The 24,536-nt window shown below is 41.0% G+C and overlaps 1 protein-coding gene across 1 annotated transcript in view; it reads left to right on the forward strand.

The window, feature by feature from the left end:
- The window catches only part of CORO1C (coronin 1C), a 62,695-nt gene that overhangs the window by 35,684 nt on the left and 2,475 nt on the right, over positions 1-24,536 (forward strand). The window contains exons 3-10 of the mRNA XM_008142506.3: positions 7,202-7,324; positions 14,232-14,361; positions 17,537-17,718; positions 18,479-18,598; positions 19,706-19,810; positions 21,722-21,867; positions 23,148-23,205; positions 23,308-23,553. Coding sequence (XP_008140728.1) covers positions 7,202-7,324; positions 14,232-14,361; positions 17,537-17,718; positions 18,479-18,598; positions 19,706-19,810; positions 21,722-21,867; positions 23,148-23,205; positions 23,308-23,553 — 1,110 coding nt within the window. The remainder of the gene's footprint in view (positions 1-7,201; positions 7,325-14,231; positions 14,362-17,536; positions 17,719-18,478; positions 18,599-19,705; positions 19,811-21,721; positions 21,868-23,147; positions 23,206-23,307; positions 23,554-24,536) is intronic.

A 24,536-nucleotide genomic window follows, 5' to 3' on the forward strand; every position in this document is an offset into this window, starting at 1 on the left:
ACCCAGAGGGACCCCACCCGTGCACGAATTTAGTGCATTGGGCCTCTAGTGGATTCTAAAATGGCTGGATACTAAGATGACAGTAGGTTAGAAGTTGGAAAAGTACTGGGAAGCTGCCTGTGCTGGACTAGATCAGGGAGACAGTATAGAGAGCAACCAGAACCCAGCACCCTGGAAGAGCTTGGGCTTTGATTGAACTCCAGAATGTAAACTAGAAAGAAATTGCATGTGGAATACCTTGTGCATCTTAAAAGGAATTATTTGATTTGACTGATAAGATTAATGTGTGTCACCTTTTATCACCACAGGAGTTTACTAGGTTTATGAAAACATGTTAGTTACGAGAAAGACTAAGCTTGCTGGATAGTGTTCTGTGGCTTTAACAATATCTTACATTTTGAGCGAACCAGTAATTATTAGGTTGATTTTCCTTAGGACCAGTTTGGTAGCTTCTTCAACCTAATACTGAACAAGCTAAAGTGTGGATCTAAAACAATTATCATGTGAGGGGCCATTCTCATATTAAGAAATAATTATTCTGGCCTGGTCAGTGTGGTTCAGTGGTTGAGCATCGACCTGTGAACTAGGAGGTCATGGTTCGATTCCCAGTCAGGGCACATGCCTGGGCTGCATGCAGCTCAATCCCCAGTAAGGGGCGTGCAGGAGGCAGCTGATCAGTGATTCTCATTATATAATGCATAGGTTATATTGGAAGCATCCAATGCTGAATTTTGAGAGTTTGATAATGTTATAATGTCTGCGGGTACATCTGTAATACACCATTAGTTCTTTTAAAACCACATCATAGAGTGGAAATCCTTTATAGAAACGTGTCTGTGAGATTCCTGTACATGTTTGTTAGTATATATTTAGAATGTGTTGATTGCACAGTACTGGCCTTGGCATGTAAGATGAGCGTACCTCTTAAGTATGAATCCTTTTTGAAATGAGGTGTGAAAAATAAGACACACCGTTAGGCGCAAGTGGAAGCAGTGGTTGTTTTCCATTGATATTGATGGCAGTTATCCTTACAGCTAGAATTATGAGAGTTACGTTGACTTTTGTATGCCTAAGGAGGAATGTTTTTGCAAATTTACACACATTCCTCCTTAGAGCAGTTAAGATCAAGTTATGTATTAACTGATGCTTAAATTTTTATTTCACCCTCCTCCCCTTTAAAAAATAAAAAAGCCCATTGGTCGAAAGTGTTGCCTAACTCTGTAAGTTTAGTTGAAGCCTCAGTCTCCAGGAGCTCTGCTGAGTCTTATTTTGCTGCTTTGAAATGTTTGAGGACTTTCCCCAAACCTAAAGCAAATGATAGTGCTGGTGTCTAGGAGGTTTTCTGCCCCTGTGAGGGTTGCTGGCTGGAACACGTCAAAGCCATCAGCCTCAGCTTGGGCCAGCCACATGGAAATTGTGCTGTCACACTTCTCTCTTGTGCCAGCTGTACACACACTTTGAAGGTGGAATTTTCCCTGGGGCTCATGTTGCTTGGCCCCTGGCAGGCCACTGGATCTTTTAGATAAAGTCTGTAAGCTAGTGTCCTGACCTATTTCACTAACGTCCCGAATTTTGAATTGGACTCTTGGCCAAAGCCTGAGGGGAACTTGGTGTTGGTCATTTTTACCACTTGAGTTGACTTGCTGGTAATTCCCACCATTTGGAATTGTAGCGAAAGAAGTACAATAACAGGTCTGTGGCATGTGATTAGGACTAGTAAGTAATCAATAAATAAAAAGCTTTGTTTAAAATGGGAGGTCTAACTGGCTGACTGACAATTCTCAGCTAAATATTCAATTCCATGCTAGAAAAGTAGTGCTGTTCTAGATGATGCAACTGAGGAGACACATCCCTAATGAAACAGTGGACTCATTTGTTAGTAAATGAAATTATTCTATAAATAAGTCTTGAAAAAGTGATGGGTAGTTCTTAAAATAAATCACCATTTAGTAAAAAAAAAGATAGTTAAAAGCAGGCATTAAATTCTTGTAAATCTTCCTTCCAGCCTCAGCATTCATTTAAATTTGCTGCTCAGAGGTGCAGGTAAGCTGTGTATGTCACCATGACTTCCGTGGATGTATTTGTGAATGGTCCTTCACAGTCTAGCAAATTAGACATGGATTCCTTGGTTTATTCACTGGATGATAAATGAGGATGTGTCATGGGTATGAATGAGAAATGCATTCTCATTTAGATCCTAGTGCAAAATGTCTTTCAGAAATGATGTGTTCTCATCTTTACCATATAAGGCCATTATTGTATGGTTTCCTTCAGTTTCCGTGTACTTGAGCTCTCAGCAGTTTAAAATTGCCCAGCTCCACCCTTTTAGTGACATATACATATACTCATTGGTTGACTATGTTGTGCTTTTTAAAAAAAAATTTATTTTGTTATGGGTAAGAATGTGTGTGTGTGTGGTTTTTTTTTTTGTGTGTGTGTGTGTGTACAAATACCATCATTTATAAGAATGTGTGTTCTTGACTGTTGTGAACATACTGTATGTAAAATGATCAGGGTACTGTAGATTTAAAATGCCAGTTTTCTCACACTTTCATCTTTTTTTCTGTTCCTTTATCACTATCAGACATTTAGTCAATTCCCTTTCTGTTGTGCTGCGATATGATGCTGCTTTTTCTGTTTTATTTATTGTACAGATTTATGATGATGTCACAACCAGAGGAAGCAGCTGTTTGTAGGATATAATTTTTTATTAACTCCTTGTTTCTGATAACCAGCTGCCAATAATTTCAGCATTATTTTAGTGCCTTTTTCATCTCATAGCTTAGTGTACATTTTCTTTCCCTATAGAAATCTAGTGATATTTTAGATCTCTACTTTTTTACTTTCTCTGTACTCAAATTTCTTTATTTAGAAAAATGGGGATGATAAAGTTCCTATCTCATAAAGGTACTTGTGAGAAAAAAAGATATAAGGGCTTTCAAACAGTTCCTAACATGTAACATAAGCACTCTAAAAGTGTTAGTTGTTATTTGTTTTTGATAGAAAGGAGGGAAGGAAATACGTGGTAGTTGCCCTTTAAATAACATTCAGATTCCGGGCTTAGAGCTTGTATGCTATAAACTTGTAGGGACTGAGTTGGGAATGGCAGAAATGCTTAATACTGCTCAAATATCTTATTTGACTGACAAATACTGGTTATAGCTATTACCTGTTAGCCTGGGTTGCTTAATTTTAACCTAAAAAAAGTCATTTAGTAAGATTCTCAGTACATAATTAAGAACAACTCTTAATAGCACTTCCAGATTCCAAAATTGTTCTATGTCTGAGCAAAAGCTCTTCTTAACCCAAATTGAAAAAAAGTATTTGGTGTCCTTGGAAGTTCAGAATTGGTTTGCTGGGGAGAGCCTAAGATACCCTGGGATACAATAAACAATTCAGATAGAAAAACTGTTTTCCTTGAGAGTAAAGATTACTTAAAAATGTAAAGTTAGCCTGACCAGTGTGGCTCAGTGGTTGTGCATCTACCTCTGAACCAGAAGGTCACGGTTCATTTCCCCGGTCAGGGCACATGCCTGGGTTGCGGCTCCTTAGTCGAGGGTGTGGAGGAGGCAGCCGATTGATGATTCTTTCTCATTGATGTTATTCTCCCTCCCTCTTCCTTCCTCTCTGAAATCAAATAAATAAAAAATATATATATATATATACATATATATATATATAAGTAAAGTTAGAAACAAGTGTTTCTCAACTTTATTGTATTATTATTTTTAAAAAATAGGATACAAATCAAACAAACAAAAAATAAAATAATAGGGCATTCATGTACTCACCCACAAGATTAAGCAAATGTTAAGATTTTGCCATGTTTGTTTCATATATCTTTTTTGAAAAACAATAAAGCATAACAGATGTAGCTAAGATACCATTCATCTTTACTTCTTCCTCCTTCCCCAGAGGTAATTGTTTCCTCAAAGTTGGTATGTATCATATTTTGTACTTCTATTACATGTGTATATATCTAAACAGACTATTATTTTGTGTCTGTTAAACTTTTATATGATACTTATTCCCATACCAAAGGACAGTGAAATTGCTTCTGTTTTCTTTTTTCCACAATTCCCACAGTGCTGCAGTTAATATCCTTCTTGTGCAAAACATGGGGCTTTCCTCTCACAGACCACCTACAAGTGGGACTGCCGAGGGGTGGGCATCGTCACCTCCAGCTGTTTCCAGATTGCTCTCAAAAGGGATTGTAGTGGGATAGTCCCTCCTGTGATCAGTTTTTATGAGTTCCTCTTTCCCAGCACCCTTGCCAGCACTTATATGTAGACTTCCAAATTGTTGCCAATTTTAATAGGTGTAAAATGTTACCTCATTGTTTTAATTTGCTGTTCCCTGACTACAATGAGATGATGTTTTCATATATCTGTTGGCTTTTCCGGTTTCCTTCTCTGTGAATTCTCTGCTCATATCGCTTGCCCATTATTCTGTTAAGGTTGCTGTTGACTTTGTCAGGTTATATATATATCTTCCCCCAGTCTGCAACTTGTCTTTTCACTTGCTTATGGTTTTTGAGAACAACCCACACTGCTGAATTTGGGTTACTTTTTTATTTTTTAGGGAGTTTGCAACAATATTTATAAGTCTCAGATTTACGTTTCTCCATATACTGTCCTTTGTATCTAGGTGGACATTACTTGTGTAACGAGGTCAGCAGTGCTCCTCTTCTTTCTTTTCTGGGAACATTTGTTTGAATGTTTGGTAAAGTTCACTTGTGATTTTTGGTATTTAGTGACTGCTTGATTTATGGGGCTGTGTGGAATGATACTTAACTGGTTCTTTTATGCTTATAGGTCTATTCAGGTTTTCTATTTATTGAAAAAGTTTTGCTAAGTTAGATTTTTATCTAAGAGATTTCTTATTTCATCTGGACTTTTCAAATTTATTATCAAATGTTATTCCTAGTATTTTCATATCATGTAAATTTCTACCAAATTATGTCCCTTTTTTATATCTGATATTTGTGCCTTTTGTCTTCCATATCTAATTTTGTTGATTCAGTTTATTATTTATTTTCTTTTTGTTACTTCTCATAATTTTATGTTCTTTGGGTTTATTCTTACATCATTAATTTTTCATCTTCTCTCATATATGCATTTAAGGCTATAAATTTTTTCCTAAGATCTGTTTTAGCTATATCCCACAAGCTTTGATATGTTATTGAGAAGGGTTTCCAGACCCAATTTCTGTGTGTGCATGTAGACTTCTCCATACCAACAAGCACTTCTCAGACACCAGCAGGGTGCTAGAGAATTCAACTCAGTTCTGACACTGTCTTCCCAGAGATAGCATCACATTCCATAGGTTAAAGGTTCAGACCTACAAGACTGCTTCCCTCCCCCAACACATACTTCAGGTGCTAGTCACAAGTCCAGGTTGTTACCTGTGCTTCTGACTCACAAAGTGATGTTCCAAGGGTTTGATTAATTCCCTAGAATAGCTCACAGAACTCAGGAAAACTCCTTTACTCGCTAGGCTTCTGATTTATTACAAAGTTTATTGAAGGATACGAGTCAACAGCCAGATGAAGAGATACATAGGTGAGGTCCCCAAGAAAGGCGCTTCTGTCCTTTGTGAGGTCCCCTTACAAAGGCAGTTGAGAGACAGTCCTTGTGGAGCTTGGGGCATGGCGTAATGGCATGGGAAGTGCTCCCCAAGCGACCAACCAGCTATCTTCCTAGGTTTTTATGGAGGCTTCATAGTTAGATTGACTAAGTCATTGGCCTTTGGCGCTGAGCTCAATCTCCAGCTCATCTACCCTCTCCACAGGTCAGGGAGTGGTTTCAAACCTCTAATCACATGGTTGGTTCTCCTGACTACTAGCCTCCACCCTTGGATGGGATCCAAAAGTCACCTCATTAGCATACAAAAGATATCTTTATCACTCTCAACACTTAGGAAATTTTAAGGGTTTTAGGAGCTGTGAACCAGGAACTATGGATGAAGATCAAATATCTTATAAATCACAATATGGCAATCATGTATTTATTGATCAGTTTAGACGTCTGTTGGCTATTATAATTTTCTGTTTGAATTATTTAGTAAATTTAAATTTTTTTAGATGCATTGGAGATTTTTGGTTTATATTTTTCAGTTTTTAATTGTATTGCATCGTACTCAGAACATGCTCTACAGGATATTGATTCCTTGGTATTTTTTGAGATTTGCTTTGTGGTGTCCTAATACTGCCCAGAAGCCTGCCCCGGTCCCCAGTGTTGTGATGTCTTGCCATAACAAGAGCAGCAGCAACAACAAAAGGGTTCAGTTTTGTGTGGCAGTGATTCGTTTTTGTTCACCAGCTGTTAAAGCTTGTAAGAACCTCAGCATGGACTAACGTTAACTTGTTTGGAAAACGAAGTAGCTTTTGAACACCTGTTGTTACAGCAGCATTTGCTCTGGTTAATACAAAAATGGTCTAAGCCAGGTTGGCTTGTTTGATTCAAATGTGTACCATGAGCAAATTGTGACGGTTACTTATGACCAACATTAAAAACTGTATTTTTTTAACCAATGGTCACAGACACTGAGATGGTGAGGGCTTGTCCTGAGGGGAGGGAGTGGCAGGGAGTGGGGGTCAATGGGGGCAGGGGAAGGAGACATATGTCATACTTTAAATAAAAAAACCTGCATTCTTAATGAGATGTAGGACTGGATAATGGATAAGATCTAAGCTTATGTTAATTTAATTACATTGTTCGGCTGGCATTTCTATTGATTGAAGGCAGTTGAGAGACAGACAGTAAAATGTAGTATGTCCTTGAGCCCCTAAGCAATAGCTAAAGAGTTTCTTTCTATTACCTAATGTTGCTTGCTAATTTTATTATCTTAACTTTGCTGTTCATTTCCAATACTTTAATTTGTATATTCAAGAATATTAAGTTATTATATTAAAAGTTAATATTTTGCATTTTGAGTAATATCAAGTTTTTTGTAGTAGAAACACATGTATAATTTATAATTTGGCTATCATAGAAAAACACTTTGGCAAAAGACTTTTGTATTATTTTTTGCTATGTCTATTAATGCAGTTGATTAAACTCTTTGTGTACTAGAAATTTTGATTTTTTTAATAGACCATTGAGAGTTTTGGGTGGAGGTGATAAAGGAGAAATGGGTCTGAGAAAACACAAACTCTGTGGCATTGGCGTTACATAATAAATTTGCTTCTCTCTGCTTTCAGACTGGTCGAATTGACAAATCCTACCCTACAGTATGTGGCCACACAGGACCAGTGCTTGACATAGATTGGTGCCCGCATAATGATCAAGTCATTGCCAGCGGTTCAGAGGACTGCACGGTTATGGTAAGCTCCCAGGGTGTGGCATACACACAAGCCAGTAAGACTCACCGACTGCTTGCAAAAACTGTGTGTGTGTGTGTGTGTGTGTGTGTGTGTGTGTGTGTGTGTGTGCGCGCACGCGTGTTTAGATGCTTGAAAAGCACAAAATCATAGCAGTTTTGATTGTCCATTGGATTATACAGGACTTAGTGACATTAAAGTTTAATGACAGATAAGGCTTTTACAAGAGGTTATACTATGTTATCTTTTTTCTTTTGTATGAGTGTGTGTTTGTATGTGCTTATTGACAGTTCTGTGGGAAGATTTTGGAGAAACTGAAATGACTTTGCAATAATTCTGTGAATTACTGGACCACATGACCTCTCTTCTCTCCCCAAAAAGAGAGAAAAAACTGCTGCTAAGAATTGTACATTACAGTGAAATAAGATCCCAAAGGGGTATGGATAAAAAGGGGGTATGGGACAGATCCTGAGAGGTAGTAAAGAGTTTTTGCAAGTGCTTCTTTCTAAGCTATCATCAGAAGTTGTGTTCTGTCTCGTGGACCCTGATTAAGAAAGCTCTTTTCTTGTGCAGCAGTGCAAACATTTTGAAAGGTTTTTAAAGTAAGTTCTATATATTTCCTCATTTGGATTCCAAAAGTAGATTACATATGAAATAAGCCCTTGGGGTACTTTTAAAAAAATAGATTTGAGAGAGAGAGGGAAGGAGAGAAACATCGACTGGTTGCCTCCCAAACACACCCCAACCACCAGGGATCAAACTCAAAACCTAGGTATGTACCCTGACCAGGAATTGAACCAGCAACCCTTTGGTGCACGGATGACGCTCCAACCAACTGAGCCACCTGGCCTGGGCTGGTGTACTTTTTAATATAAAGCTTCTTGTTCTTGATTATGATCTTAAGATTGTAATTGGTTTGGATCAATTTTTAACCTTAGCCCAAAAGGTTAGACATAGCACAGAAGGGAAGTACTGAAGTAAGTACTGAAACAGGTGAGTGTAGTAACTGATCAAGTTGCAAGCAGTCTCAGATTCATCAAGTGGGGAGCTGAGAGAACCACTACTGTTATTTCCCTCTCCATTTTCTGTGGACTGAACCAGGCTTAGTAACATTGTTTGGAAGCCTTTATTAATTAAAATGATTTTACATAAACACATGTTAATTCCTGAACTGTGACATTTAAACATTTACTCATTTTTACTCATGGACTTTTGGCTGAGGATAACTCCTCCTGCGATCTCATAATTTTGGCAGCCAAAGGATATTAAAGAAATATGCTGCTGTTAAAAGGAATTGTTCCTTTAATGTGCCCTGCTAAGTTGATCATTTGAATGGCCACAAACATTTTGCTGAGGGGAGAAGAACAGTATTTCGACCTAATGCCAAAATCTAAATTGTCTGCGAGTCTTAACCTCTCTTGATCCACCTCTTTCTGTCGTGAGCATTACTGGTCATGTTGTCCCTTTAAAAAAAACTTTTGTATTATGAAACACACTAAAGTTGAATGAATTCAGTTAAGTGAATTAAGTGATTTATTACAAAGGGAATACCCAGTTGTTTTTGATAGCTCCCTTACTATTTGGTGCGTTAAGGTGTTCCAGCTCATCTTGGACATCCTTTGCCCCACACCTCAAATCAGCCATTTCTCTCAAGTTCTGATTTCTTTTAACCTTTTGCACTCGGATGTCGAGATTAAAATTACTCTTTGAATGTATCAATAATCTGAAATATAAAAAAATCCAAATAAATAAGTTTGTATGAAAAGAAACTCCAGTTTTTTATTCTACTGCCGCGCTTTGTAAAATCTGGGGTATTTAAAAAATTAAATCCCGAGTAGAATAAAGGAATCGAGAAAAAAGCAAGCGAGTGCAAAGGGTTAATGGAAAATGGTATTTCTAGGTCACAATCTGGGTGCTAGGGATGCTCATTGTTACCATGGTGATTATTGTTTTTAAGACTTTGCTATTGTAATAACTATGAATGATGTCAGGTGGGTACTAGACTTACTGGGAGGAGGAATAACCTCTTAAGTTATATAAAATATCTAACTACTACCGTATGCTGTACACATGAAATATTGAATGTCAACTGTAATTGAAAAATTTAAAAAAAGATTGTAGTAAATGGAGCTAGAATATACATATATATTTAAAGATGTGGTAACTTTTGACTTCATCTTAATATTTTCACTTCAAATTCAGGGCTATAGAGTTTTTATCTAACCTCTTTAATATTACATCCATCTCTGTATATATCCTTTCTTTCACACTGAGAATCTGGGTTCTCAAGGATTCAAAGGATGAATTAGAATATCCTGATCTATATCAGATGCATTTAAGGTATTGCTTTCAATGGACTACTATTTGAAGTGATGTTTTATACCAGCAAATGCAATTATACAAACCTTCCTCCTAGAAACTATACTTCACTCCTAGGTTTTCCATATTTTTGGTACTATTGAGTGTTTTCCTCCAGCAATAGCTTCTTATAGAGGGTTTTAGAGAATATGGCAACTGGTGTTATACTTGGGAAAATTTTAGCTCCAAGAAAAGAATAATGCTTTAAATAATACAAAGAGCAGCCAATTAAGTTTTCTGAATGGTGTTGATTTGACATTGTCCCTTATCTGCAGGGTAGTAATCAAACACAAATTTTAGAAACGGCTAGTTCAGCAAGGTTGCATAATTGTTTCTGAGAGAGGGAAAGTTTAAAGGCAGAGTAGGTGTCTTATTTGTCTCCAGCTAGATGTTCTGAACAGTCCCAAATGATTACATTTAAATGAACACTTTTCCATTCTCCCAAATCAGTCTCACACTTCTGTGGAAATCAACAAAAACAAACTCCCTATTTTATACATTTTTGCTTCTGTTGTAAATTTTCCTAATACAGTTTTTGTCTTGAAATAAAAATGGAAGTGATGTTGTAGTTGGTGATGAGAGCGCGTTCCTCAGGATTCCTGTCCCTCAGTCCTTCAGCAGGGCTTCATGTCATTTCCTTTCTGTGCAGATTACATCTGGGCCATTTTCCAGTCGATATTACAGCCTTGGCAAATCAGAACCCAGCTCTCAGTTCTTGATTTTCCCAAAGCTAATGTTGTTCGCAATGTCATGGTTCATTTATGAATGTCATGACTCTGTGCCTCCTACCCCGTGGGGTTAGTGGATCTGTAGGGGATTGTGCTGCTCTGCAGCTGCTACAGAATCTGTAACCTCTTCCTGTCTCTTAAGATTATTTATTTCCTTCATTTTCCCTTTGGAATTGGTTTCCTTAGCTTTTAAAAAATATAGCCTTTGGGGAAATAGCCTTTTTTATGGCTGTAACTCTAGTGCCTAGCCCAGTAGCAAGTTCATATGGGTGTGAAGTAGGGAAGCAGTGTCTGGAAGCACTTTGTGTATGCTCTAACTGTGCACTGTGTTTGCTTGAGAAATAAAACCTTCAAACAAATTGCACTTTAAAATTACTGCTTGAGAGAAGCCTGAGCTTCTTAATTTTCCTCCTTTCTTGTTGGAAATATTCTCTTGAGCTGGCCTTTTTCCATATCCAGAGTTTCACATGTGAAAAGGATGCCGGTGATACAATAGTTCCCGAACATGTGCTTCAAGTTGTTTTTTTCCAGAACCACGATGGGTTTTCACTGGTTGATTCACTTTTTCATCTGGAAGCCTTGGGACTGATTGCGTTTTTCCCTTTCTTTCAAAACAAAACAAAACAAAACAAAACATTGCCATAGTAATGTGTTATCCAAATACAAAGTTTCAGGAACACATTATTGTTTAAAAAACAAAAACAAAAATATCAAGTGGCGGAGGATAAAGCTGATAGCCTTGCTGGGCTGAGGCGCCCACTCTCCGCACAGCAGAGGGAGTTTGGAACCTTTTTCCTCTCCACTCATGGCATGTCTTTGGAAAAGCTGGTGGGTATTAGAACCTGTGTCCACAGAGCAGAGAAAAGCTAACGGACCTGCCTAGAGCTCAGAGCTGTCCTCATCTGTGCTAACTGGCCTCGGTGTGAACTAGAGCCTTCATGCATGAGATATTTTGGACGTAAGTTAGACTGTTGGGTACGGTGCTCAATTAACTTGAAGATAAGACTCATTCCAAGAAACTATGATGGTCAGACTTAACAGTCCATGGCGGTCATCGTAACAGCAAGAAAAATAATCATAAACATATAGTAGGGACTTTTTTCTTGCCAAGTGCTGTTTTTAGGCCTTACGTGCATGATTATAGTGAATCATTATACCAGCAAAGTAAGGCAGGAATAACTCCCATTTTACAACTTAAGAAACACAGGCCCCGCACAACGGTTTTGTCAAAGGTCACCCTATTGTGTATTTCACATAAGGTAGTGCGTGGGTGTACAAAATGTTTTAGTCCATTTGACCTTTCCAGTAACTCCTGAGGAAGCAGAGCTGATGCTGTCTCCGGTATCAAACAAGGCAATTGAGGCTCCAAGAAGAGAAGTCCCTTTTTAATGCTAGTATGGCCAATTAGCGTCCCATCTGTGAAGGAGCCGGGCATCTTCTGCCATCCAGGCCAGTGCCCTTTCTTCCACACCAGGCTGCGTCCCGTTTGCACAGGAGAACACTAAGCACGTACCCCGTGGCACTTCCGCTCTTTGTTGTCCTGCCACTGCAGAGGGCATGATCTCTTCAGTCCGAACTGGAAGGCCAGGCCCGGAAGCAGCAGACAGTCCTGAAAAGGGCAGAGAGCCACATAATGACAGGCCTATGAGTAGGGCCAGTGGGCACCAACCAAGGGGTGTGTACGCTTCAAGTGGAAAGACTTACAGCTCTGCCGGCTCTTTTCCACAGTGCACAATGGAGAACAGCACCACCTTTATTCACCAGCAGAGGCAAGAGTTCCGTCGTCTTTTCATTTAGTTCTACAGGCTTTTCCAGTCACTTTCTCCTCCCACTGTAAAGCCTCGTGTCTGTGCTGTCTTTGTTACTCTGGCCTTTTTCCTGTCAGCCACTCAGCCAGCCTCCTGGGTATTCACGTTTTAGAAGATTGCTATATGCATCTGTGTTTTTTATTTTGAAACTGGATACTTGATTTCCTTCCTTCCTTCCTTTCCTTCTTCCTCCTGTCACCTCACTCCTTTCATCCTTACAGGTCATCTCCCTAGGAAGCCTTCTTGGATATCCCAAACTTGAACAGCAAGAAGGTGACCCCATGACATTTGTATTTTCATTCAGCACGTAGCCTATGCCAGCATATCCTTGGTCACATACACTGTGTGGTTTCCTTGTAATCACAGTAGTTATATCTATCCAGAGCCTGCCTTAATGCCAGGCATTATTCTAAAAGCTTTAGATTCATATTACCACATTGGTCCTCAAAACAACCAAGTGAGGGCAGGTTTATTATTAGTCCCACCTTATAGGTGAGGAGACTTAAGCCCAGACAGGTTAGTGAATGTTCCCAAGGTCATACAGCTGACACATGGTCGAATCAGGGATTGGACCGTCCGTTCTGGTTCAGGAGCCCATGTTCTTAACTACTGCATTCTACTGTCTCTACGTTTGGAGGGCACTGATTGTATGCCAGGCACTGTTCTAAGGACCTTATCAACTCATTTAATCCTCACAGCAGCCCTAGGAAGTATAGGTACTGATGTTGCCTCTGTGCACAGTGACGCTGAGTTGTTTGCCCAGGACCCTCATGGTAAGTAGCCCAAGCAGGATTTGAACCAGGATCTGTTTGGCTCCAGAGCCCATGCTCCAACCCTCTACATCATGTCCCTTGTCTTTGCTGACTTTGCTTTCAGTCTTATGGAAGTCCCTGCTTTTCTCAGCCTTTCCCGCCCTGCCTGGTCATGGACTGCCTCACAGTGGCTGCTCAAGAAATGTGTTGCCCACCTCACTCAGCCCCCTCCCCTGCCTAGCCCTCCCCACACTATTGTCTGTGTCCATGGGCTGTGCATATATGTTCTGTAGCGAATCCCTTCACCTTCCTTTATCTAGCCCCCAGCCCCCTCCCTCTGACATTTGTCAGTCTATTCCGTGTATCCGTGCTTCTGGTTCTATTTTGTTCATCGGTTTATTTTGTTCATTAGATTCCACGTATTAGTGAGATCATATGGTATGTTGTTTTTCTCTGACTGACTCCTTTTGTCCAGGTCTATTCACGCTGTCACAAAGGGTAAAAGTTCCTTCTAATGAGAAAAAAAGAAATATGTTGCATGAATCTTTTGTTAAAGGTAGTAAAATGGGTTAGGTGCCTGTATTAAACGCATAAACCTAGTTGAAGGAACCATTGAATCTGCCAGAAGTAACATAGAAGGAACAGTTTCCTTATTTTAAAAATTTTACAATAAATGTTTTGCTTCATTATTAACATTTCCTCGCCATCCAAGGAGAAGAAGGTGGTGCAGAAGCTAGAGAAAGGGCAAGGTGAAGTTCCAGGATGAGCTCTGCTTCCGCCCTAATATTTCAGCTGGAAATGCTGATCATCACCAAAGCCTCCCGTCACTCTGCTTCATTAGGGACTTGGGAAACACACTGTTGATTTCATCGTGGTCAGGCACAGAGGTTTGCAGTCCTTGCAAGAAAACCCAGCAGCCCATGGTTATGGTGCCATCTGGAGATGGCTGATGGTATTACTGCTTTAGTTCTCAGCCTAGGTCAGAATTCATCTTGCAGAATGCATTTCCTGTTGTCACTAAAGTCTCATTTCATTTGTTTCCCTTGCTGACTTCATGCTTTGATCAAATTAGTAGTCATTTTCTGTTCGTTCTGACCTTGAATATCTTGTTACATTTTAAAAACAACCGTACACAGTCATTTCATGTTATTCTGCATTTTATCCAAAGACCATTGTATGTTCTTTATGCAGAACAAGTCTTCAGACCAGATGATCACAGTAAATGTGATATTGAAAGATGGGTCCTCTTTCTCTTTTCCAACAGGTGTGGCAGATTCCAGAAAGTGGACTCACCCTTTCCCTGACCGAACCTGTGGTGATTTTAGAAGGCCACTCAAAGAGAGTTGGCATCGTAGCCTGGCACCCGACAGCCCGTAACGTGCTTCTTAGTGCAGGTAGGAGCTGAGCAGTCCCCTTCCCCCATTGTCACCGCTGCTTGCAGCCCTTTTTGTGGAGAGGAGCAGCAAATGCCTTCAACTGTGTGCTAAACTGTTGGAAGCAGATCGTTAGGAATCCATGAGGAGGCGCTGAGATGCAGTGGTTCCCTGACCCATACGTGCGCATGTGTTAAGGCTATGTTGACAGTCTGTGGAAGATACAGACTTCCTGCTTAGGAAAATCCTCTGGTGAGGATTAAGATACATACTTATTTGCCTGTAATTTCAGCAGATTCATTATTCCTGCGGGGGCTCTCCGTGGACCACAGTTTTAGTTATTCTTGATGTAGTAGAAGGAACACAGATGGGAGCCAGGAGCCCTAGATTCCGGCCCTGGTGTTGCTGCCAACTTTAGGGTGATCCTGTCAGGCAAATATCCTTCTTCCTTTTAAGGAATACTGTCATTGTTCTCCTTATGCAAGTAGTATGTGTATGTTATATAGATTACACATAAACAAAAGGAAGAAAAGAAAAATCTATAATCCCACCACCCAGAGGGAACATCATTATTACCATTTTGGTGTTTTTTTCCCAGAAGATACATGCACACACGTAAGTGATTTTAAACATAAAGATGGGTTCAGAGACTTGCGTATGTGATCTTTTTCACATGCCGTTAAATGTTCTTCTTATGATATTTTTATTGACTCCTTAATAGTCCACTGTCTGGACTATTTAAACCTCAGTTGTTTAAATCAGCCCCTTATTTTTTTGATAGTGAGGTTGTTTTTGATTTTTCACTGTTAAACCACTTTCAATTTTAAGTTTTATCTTACAGAAATCTGTTTCTTTGTCTGAAATCTGAGATTTTTCTTCTTTTATAGAAGCAATAAAAAGGACAAGAGGAAGCTTTGTGGGGTGATGGGAATGTTTTATATCTAGATTGTGATGGTGGCTACACAAATATATATGCTTGTCAAAACTTCATGAGTGTATATTTTAAATAAATGTATTGTGTTTATTGCATGTAAATTATACCTTAATTCCTTTTTTAAAAAAAGTTATATTAATGTTAGTGGTGGAATTTTAAAGATCTTTCCCTTTACCAGTGCAAAGGAGGGGGCAGTTCAGTTTTTAGCGGTAATAAAGGATATTTATGGTATAATGAGTTAAATAAAAAGTTTAATGTTGGTACCTATTGAAACCAAGGACTGCTTTTCCAAAAAAACACACACACTACATAGGATTGTCCTTTTTTAAAATCACAATTGACTATACCTGGGAACCCTTCCAATGTTCTTACCCAGAACCTCAGTCTGATAAGGAGAGAAAGCAATCCCAAAGGTGGAATTCCATCATGGGATGCCCTGCGCCTCTTCTCATCGAGGTCACACTTACGGTGTGATCAGCAGAGTGCTCCCGTGCTCCCTTCACAAGCACAGGAGGATGGATGGCTGCAGCGCTCTGCACGTTGTAAGCTCTACGGTCCATCATCGGTGGCTGTGGTTACCTGTTTGCCTGTGATGAACAAGGCCGAGGAAGGGTCAAGTCTCCCCCCCAGAGCTCTGCTCCAGCTTTTCATACTGTTGGGCAGTTTTCCCACCCATTTCCTACTTCTCACTCTTAGGTAACTTTTAGGTGTTCTGGATCTTAATGGTTCATTTTTCTAAAGTGCTTGCAAATTTGATTTATTGGCAAAAATTCGCTTTCAGGATGCCCATCTCTTTTCTTATTTTTCTTTATCTTTGAAATAATGTCCTGGGAGCAGCAAAAGATACTCTTTTAAAGGGTCTCGGGGACTTGGGGCAGACCTTGAAGGAAGGATATAGATGAACTGAGGGCTTGTGGCCGAGGCAACAGTGTGGCCTCTTTGGGGACAGTTTCGGAATCCTCATGCCTATGTGACTATACTTTGGGTTTCTCAAATCACGCTAGTGTTGACCTATTTCTCCCCCTTGAAAGATAAAGATCTGTTGTGGGCAAATAGTTAGGCCAGTCCTTGCATTTCCCTTCTACTTACTGTAATTTGCTTTGCTTTAATCCCAGACCATGTAGAACAGCATCGTTGATTTGAATCGCCTGCTCTCCACCATCTTTGTAAAGTGTCCTAAACAGTTTTTTAAGCTCTTTATTTTTAGCTCCACTGGAGAAGAAGTAAACTGTATTCATTCTGATGCTTATTTTACTAGAAAAGGAAACTGACAGCCCAGTTAACTTTTTTTTTTTAAATTTCTTTATTGATTAAGGTGTCACATATTTGTCCTCATCCCCCATTCCCATCCCACACCCCTCCCCACGGATGCCCCAATCCCCTGTTGCCCAGTTAACTCTTAAAAAAACATAGGCCTTGCCCTGGCCGGTGTGGCTCAGTTTGGTTGGGCATCATCCCATGCACAAAAGGTCGATGGTTTGTTTCCCGTCGGGGCACATGCCTGGGTTTTGGGCTCAATCTGTGGTAAGGGGTGATTGATGTCTCTCTCTTTCTCCCTCCCTGCCTCCCTCTCTCCCTCTCCTATCCTCTATAAGATCAACAAAAGAAGATATCTACCTACCTATCTATTTGTATATATGTATATGTGTGTGTTTATATATATATGAAAGAAAAGTAAACATAGGCCTTGGCTGTGTGGCTCAGTTGGTTGGAGCATCGTCCCATACACCAGAAGGTTGTGGGTTTGATTCCTTGTCAGAGTACATACCTAGGCTGCAGGTTCAATCCCCTTTGGGGAGCATACGGGAGGCAACCTATTGATGTTTCTCTCTCTCTCTCTCTCTCTCTCTCCCTCTCCTTCCCTCTCTCTCTCTCTCTCTCTCTCTCTCTCTCTCCTCTCCCTCCCTTCCTCCCTCTTTCTCTCTCTCTCTCTCCCCTCCCCCTTCCTCTCTTTAAAGTCAATAAAAACATATCCTCTGGTGAGGATTAAAAAACACAAACAGAAAACATAGGATTCTATTTTCTTGTAGTTCTTAGTTTTGTTTGGTTGTTTTTATTTGTTTCATACAAACCCAAACTTAAGCTATATTTTTACTTTAACATTGATTTCTTTTATACAGATTTCTACTTTCTTTGTTAAAACTCCCCGTAAGTAGGGCCTCTTGTCAGCACCTTCCTTTCAATGCATGTCTTTGTAGTTTCCACAAATGTGCCGTTGTGCAGACATTTTAATAGCTGGGACGTGGTTGTGCTTGCTCCTAGGCTGTGACAATGCCATCATCATATGGAACGTGGGGACGGGGGAAGCCCTGATAAACTTGGACGATATGCACTCGGACATGATTTACAATGTAAGCTGGAACCGGAATGGCAGTCTCATCTGCACGGCTTCCAAAGACAAGAAAGTGAGAGTAATCGATCCTAGGAAACAAGAGATTGTTGCTGTAAGTATTCTCCGGACAGAAGCCCAGTATTTGTGGCCCTTCAGTGAGTGTGAACTGTGTGCTCACAGAGGGCTGTGCTGCTGGTCAGTGGACCTTGCTGTGTGCGGATGCCTGCGAATCAGAAAAGGCTGGTGCAGGCCTCTGACGGTCTCCTAGTCACTCTTCTCTTCAGAGCTGCACATTTCCAGCTTTTACCCAAGGCTTAGCTCTCACTTGGTAACCATTTTTCACAAAGAAACAATGTTGTTATCAATTCACAAGAGTCCTTAAAAGTCGACAAGTGCAGATGAGCTACCCCAAACAGTGAACTGCATTCCTGGCTTAGTACAAAAAATGAATTAATTGATTCCCCACCCTGTTCCACAAATGACTATTAAAGTGTCTCATAAAGATGCAGCAGGTTATTCTCCTCAAGGTTATTAATCTCTTGAGAAAAGCATTTGGCAGAGTCCTCTCAGTGTTCTGTTTTTGCAGTGCATGGACTTGGGTTGGCAGCGGGGCGTGGTGGAAGGAATGAGGCTATTGAGTCAAGTCCTGACACTTGCTAACTTAAGCTGAGGGACCTTGACCAAATCACTTAGTGTCACTCTGTTTCCTTGTCTGGGGAGGGGAGGTGGTTATTAATGAGACACACACGTACCAGTTAACATCAATGGTGTGCGGGGTGTGGTTGGGTTGGGTGTATGGGCCCCTACCCTCACACCTCACCTTCCTTTCTGCAGTTTGAATGTGTGCAATGTGCCTCTTTGCTCTCTTGCAGGAGAAGGAGAAAGCGCACGAAGGAGCACGACCCATGAGAGCCATCTTTCTGGCTGACGGCAATGTCTTCACCACTGGCTTCAGCCGCATGAGCGAGCGGCAGCTGGCCCTCTGGAACCCGGTATGCCCCTTCCCAGCCTTCCCACCAGCTTACACTCGAGCTTTCTCTCTTTTCTGAGTGGGTCTTTGGGTTGGTACATAGATTATGGTTCTTAGTGAGGTTTTCTGAACTCCCACTTGTTTTAAATTGGACATGAAGTTCTCAAACTCACTAGAGACTTATTGCTAACTATCTTTTAAAAAATGCATTTGTGATACTCCCAAGGAGTCTATGCTGACTATTTTTTAAGAAGAATGCACGAGGAATCCAGACTTGGGAAATGAGTTCTAAACTTAGTTATATTTTTATAAAGAATATGATCTAAATCAAATGTCTAAGTCAAAGTAGTCATGCTTGAGAAAATGCTCATAATCACAAAAGTGGAAAAAATAGAAAACTGGCCCTGACTGGGTGGCTCAGTTGGTTGGAGCATTGTCCCGTACACCAAAAGGTGGTGGGTTCGATCCCCAGGAGGCAACTGACCAGTGTTTCTCACATCGATGGTGTTCTCTCTCTCTCTCTCTCTCTCTCTCTCTCTCTCTCTCTCTCTCTCTCTCTCTCTCCTTCCCTCCCTCCCTGCCTAGTCAGTAAAAACATACCCTCAGGATTAAAAAACAAACAAAACAGTAAATTATTGCTTATTAAGAAAAAAAGCTAACCTCCACATAAGGTGTGATCCTAATTTGTGTGCGTACATGTGTTGGGAGGAAATAGACCAAAATGGTCATGGATTCTGCCACACACTGGACTGTGGGATGATGGCATATGTGACGATTTTTATGTTCTTCCTTGTAACTTTTTAAAGAACATATATTTAATTTATAATAAGAAAAAAGTACTTTTTAAAAAGAAAAGTCACAAAGGAGAAGGGCACTTTCATCTTTGTCATAGGATCACACTGATATGTGCACTAATTATGTTGTCAAATAAACAATTTTCAGTGGGTCAGATGCCACTTGCTATCCTTATTGGTATTTACATGTATGAATGTTACATGTGCATTGTTTAAATTTTAGTATTCTAGGGAAATGGCTAACTTAATTAGGGATAAAGGAATGCATAGTAAGGTAACACAAATTTACCCTTAAATTGTGTGTGTGTGTGTGTGTATTTTTTTTTTTCCCCTAGAAAAATATGCAGGAACCAATTGCTCTTCATGAAATGGACACTAGCAATGGAGTGTTGCTGCCTTTCTATGACCCTGACACCAGTATCATTTACTTATGTGGAAAGGTAAACAGTAATTTTGATGTTTAATATTAAATTTAATCCTGTGGTAGGAAAAGTTTGTCCTTCGGAGGTTTAGTAGATGGGCAATGTATTGTAACATTTTAATTGATATATTAAATTAAATGTGTGTCTTATGCTATGATTTTGTTATGTTTGGGGTGACACTGGACTGTTTGTAACTTGCCAGATGTGTGGTGTTAACACTGCTCAGTACTCTTGACGGAAGCAGGGATTGGGCAGATGCTGACAGGGGAATCTTTGCTTGGGCACTCTGAGATGGAGTACGTGCTGGTGTTTTGTTTTTCTCTTTTTAATTTTTGTTCTTTTTTTGTTTTAAATTGATCGTTGATTTTTACATGCTAGTGTTTTGTATTACCTGGTGGTGCTGTGTGGTTGGTGATTGCAGATTTCTCGTCATTGGTGTCAGGGATGAGGAACCAGTTTGCCACATCTCATGCTGAGCTCTACTGGATGGTTCCAGATTTTCACCTAGTGCTTATTGCTACATGCCATGCACTCTTAAGGAGAACGGAGCTTGGGATGTGAGCTTTTGAGGGCCTCTGAGACTCTCCAGAGGGTTCTTGTTCCTGGAGTTCAGTGTTAGGGCCCTGGACCGGAAAACGTGCGGCCTGATTCAAATTTCAGGAAGTGACGGTTGTTCCAGGACGACCCCACACTGAAATAAAAGATCTAGTCTGCCTAGTGATCTCTGCCTAACTAAACTGGTGGTGGCTTTATTGCTATTTCATTTCAGTAGGTGGTAACCTCAGTATTATTCTTTTCTAGTTTAACTTTTCCTTAGAAGTTTGTGTAGTTGAAATACATGAATTAATCATAATGGAGTGATACAGTCCCTCCAACCTGTTACGGTCCCCCTTGCTGGGTAAAGGCCGGATGTTTTACTTCTGTTCATGGTTCACCGAGTGTGCCGCAGAGCTGCTTTACATTTTATAGGTCAGTCACTTAGAAACGAGATCTTGTCAGTTTCCTTGAAAGTCATTTTACTTCAGATGTTAACAGCTGCATCAAAACAAACACAAGGGCATGTTACCCAGAGGTGGTTAACACTGGGTGGAAAGTTATTTTTAGTGTGCAGAGAGCAAACCGTATGTGTTTAGCTTCTTTTCCATTGCTTTAGATTTTTATTTATATGATTGAAATAAATGGAAATTGTGAAGACAGAGAGGATTGTTAGAGTGTGATACTACCTAACTATTTATGTCTTCGTGTGTGTGTGTGTGTGTGTGTGTGTTTTCTACCAGGCAGAATTGCCTTTGTTCAGGTTGGTATACATGTGTGACCATTAGACAATTATTTGTACTTAGACTAGCAAGATTATTATAGAATTTTATATATTGCAATGAGGTAGAAAACCTTGTGAAGTTCAAGGGTATCACTAAAACGAAGGTTTCTTAATTAGAAAGTCTTAGTTTTTATTATTATCTGACGTTAGTGCCCTCAGGTCTCTGAATGACACTGCTGTTTGCCAGTGAACCAATAACTCAAATCAGTAGTCGCCCTCTCAGTCCTCCTGGTCTTCCGTGTGTCTTTTGAAGTTGAATTGCAATGCAGTTGCTTGGCAGAGGCGTTAACATTTTGCCTGACTCTGACTTGGTATCTATATCTAGCCTTCAGTAAAGGGGATGTAGTGTTTGATAGGTGAGGACTTACTCTGCCAGGATGAGAAACCATCATGTGCGTTAGGCCTTTAAGAGGAAGGAAAGGTTAACCACTACAGCAAGGAGCCTCAGAGAGGGATGGGTTACATGCCCAAGAGGCATGTAAAATTAAAATTAATTTTTTATTAATTAAAAGAGTCCTAATTAATGCTGGGTTTAAAGGGGAGAGAGACACCCACTTAAATCAGATACTTCAATTAGTAGTAAACACAAACTTGTCTCCCATTTCTTGTAGGGTGACAGCAGTATCCGCTATTTTGAGATCACGGATGAATCCCCGTATGTCCACTACCTCAACACATTCAGCAGCAAGGAGCCTCAGAGAGGGATGGGTTACATGCCCAAGAGGGGACTCGATGTTAACAAATGTGAGATTGCCAGGTAAAGCATCTGCATGTAAAGTGTTGGAATGGTTTATACCATCTGTGTTCTGCAAGAGCAACCCAACTACATGCAATTCTGTGATGCCGTGTCTTTCTACCCTTGTGTGCGGCCCAGAGTCAGTGTCTCATTTCCTGCCCCTCCTTAGAAGCAGGGGTTTGAGAGCAGGGAGGCACCTTTCAAAATCATTTCATCTAAATATGCCCTCCCCATTCTTCAGAGTCTGTGCCTTGAAGTGCGGCGGGTAAAGTAGCTTCGTCTATGTATACTGGACACTTACTCGAATAGTGAAACCATCATCTCTTGTGTTCAGGCCGAGGTTGGGGCCAGTGTCCCCTGGGAGGCAAGCAGGGGAGAGCCTGTCCCTGGGATGGAAATAAGGAATGGTGTTCCTGCCCTGTCGGAGGAGATTGTGGACCCCACGGATCCTAAACTAGGGAAGCTGAAGACCTACAGTGGGGTGTTGGGTTGGGGGTCCCTTGATTTGGGAAGTGTGATAGAATTCCCACCTCTCTGTACTACTCTGGAGTTTAAATTTATATTTCATAATGCTAGTGGCTTCCTAAGGGGAAGGCTCTGTTCTCATGCTGGTTAACAGAAGACACTCAGGAGACTCACTGACCACTGGCCATTTTAAGCAACAGAACTAGTAGCACCATGTTATCAGGCTAAGAGCCTGGCACGCATTATATAACATTCCGTTTCTCTACATGTTTGTCTCTAAGTGTGCTTTTCTGCTCACACACCTGTTAAATAATTGACACATCTTTAAAAATAAGAATGTTTAAGCTCTTTGTTATATTAATCAGTATGAGCTGTTGTTTTGTGTGTGTGTGTGTGTGTGTGTGTTGTGTGTGTGTGTGTGTTTAATTTAATTTAATTTAAGTACATTCCAACTCTGTATAGGTACTATCTGATATGTAGTTGTTCGTTCTCTCCTGTCTGTTGACCTGGTCATTTTCACAAATGAATCATTGTCCGTGGTGTTATTCCCACCACAGTTGATCTCACCCAAGATAGTTGGAATTCGACTGTCACCATCATGCATAGAGCTACTCCTGGTTCTTGCCTCCCATGCGCCATTTCCTGGCACAGCTACACTCGGCTTCCGTTTTCTCATCTGTAAACTGGGAATGTTAAGTTCTGGTGGGGCAGCTGAGGTGGTGGGCAGAGCATTGTGTATCCCTGAAGCTTGTATAAAGGTGGTTGTGAGTGAGCCTGTTTGTTACTTAGCCTCCTATTTTACTTAATGCAACTTTGTCTTTATTTCCCTTTTGAAGATTCTTTAAACTTCATGAGAGAAAGTGTGAACCTATTATCATGACTGTTCCCAGGAAGGTAAGTGCCCAGTTTTCTAAGCAATCTATGCTTTTAAAAGTTTTTAAATCCCCGATCTCTCGTCTTCCTTACTTAAGGGTTTCCCCAAAATGTCTCTTGTAGTCGGACCTTTTCCAAGATGACCTGTATCCTGACACAGCGGGGCCCGAAGCCGCGCTGGAGGCAGAGGAGTGGTTTGAGGGGAAGAACGCAGATCCAATCCTCATCTCCTTGAAGCACGGATACATTCCAGGCAAAAACAGGGATCTCAAGGTGGTGAAGAAGAACATTCTGGATAGCAAGCCCACTGCAAACAAGAAGTGTGACCTGATCAACGTCCCCAAGAAAACCGCAGACATGACCAGCGTGGTAAGGCCCGCAGGAGAGTGAGGGGTGCATGGCTGTCTCAGGCTGGTCCTCTTGCAGCTCCTTCCAGTCCTGGCACTGGCAGTGCTGTCCCAGCTGTGGACAGAGGGGCTCTCAGTGAGTGAGAACACCCAATGTGATAAGAATGTCCTGTCGTGACACTGGAATTGGGGCCATGCTCGGCTCCTTTGGTCTTTTTTATAATGACCGTCTGCTATGGTCTTGGAGAGTAAACTGGAGCCCTTTGGGTTTTTCTTAACTGTCTTTCCCCAAACTGTGTACACCCCACCCATCTCTGATGGGTAAAATGAAACATGAGGGCATGGGGTCACAGCTGCCAAGAAGAGAAAGTCCTAGGAAGGAGGGAGTTGTGGGTGGGCTCAGAGGTTGTTGAGTGTTTGAGTGACAGAGGGTCGGGCAGTGAATGGGACTTAATCGCTAAGATGAACTTGGGTAGGAGGTGGGGAGTGGACAGGCTGTGGAACAGTTTCAGGAGCCAGAGGGGAGGGCGGTGAATCGTCAGTGGGAAGGTAAACGGAATGAAGAGGCAAAGTGCCTGGAGATGCTGGAGTTTTGACCATGACCGAGGAAGCCATGTGGACTTTGGTGACTGCAGGGTTTCCAAAGGAATCATTTCCACGCGGGGGAGGCTCCGGCCTCTTCAGAACAGTTAGCAGGCAGGGCAAAGGATTGAGCTCCCAGGAAGGCTCCTGGAAGGAGCTCTGTGGCCTCTGGAAGTCCGCTCCTCACCCTGGTCATGTAGAGGTCACTTCTGGTGGAATTGCATGGTTGGGAATTAGGGTGGCCTAGGAGAGTCAGTCTTGTCCTGCAATTGAGTTGTGTCGTCCAGGGCGTGCAAAGGCACGGGCTAGAAGCACCACTGTGAGGCGCTGTTGTTTTGTTGGGGGCTTCAGATGGACCGGCCAGCATTAATCACTTGCTCATGGGGCCCAATCTGGCGGCTGTGGCTTTTTGCTCCTCCCACA

This window comes from Eptesicus fuscus, chromosome 23, assembly GCF_027574615.1.
Source record: "Eptesicus fuscus isolate TK198812 chromosome 23, DD_ASM_mEF_20220401, whole genome shotgun sequence".
Lineage (NCBI taxonomy): Eukaryota > Metazoa > Chordata > Mammalia > Chiroptera > Vespertilionidae > Eptesicus > Eptesicus fuscus.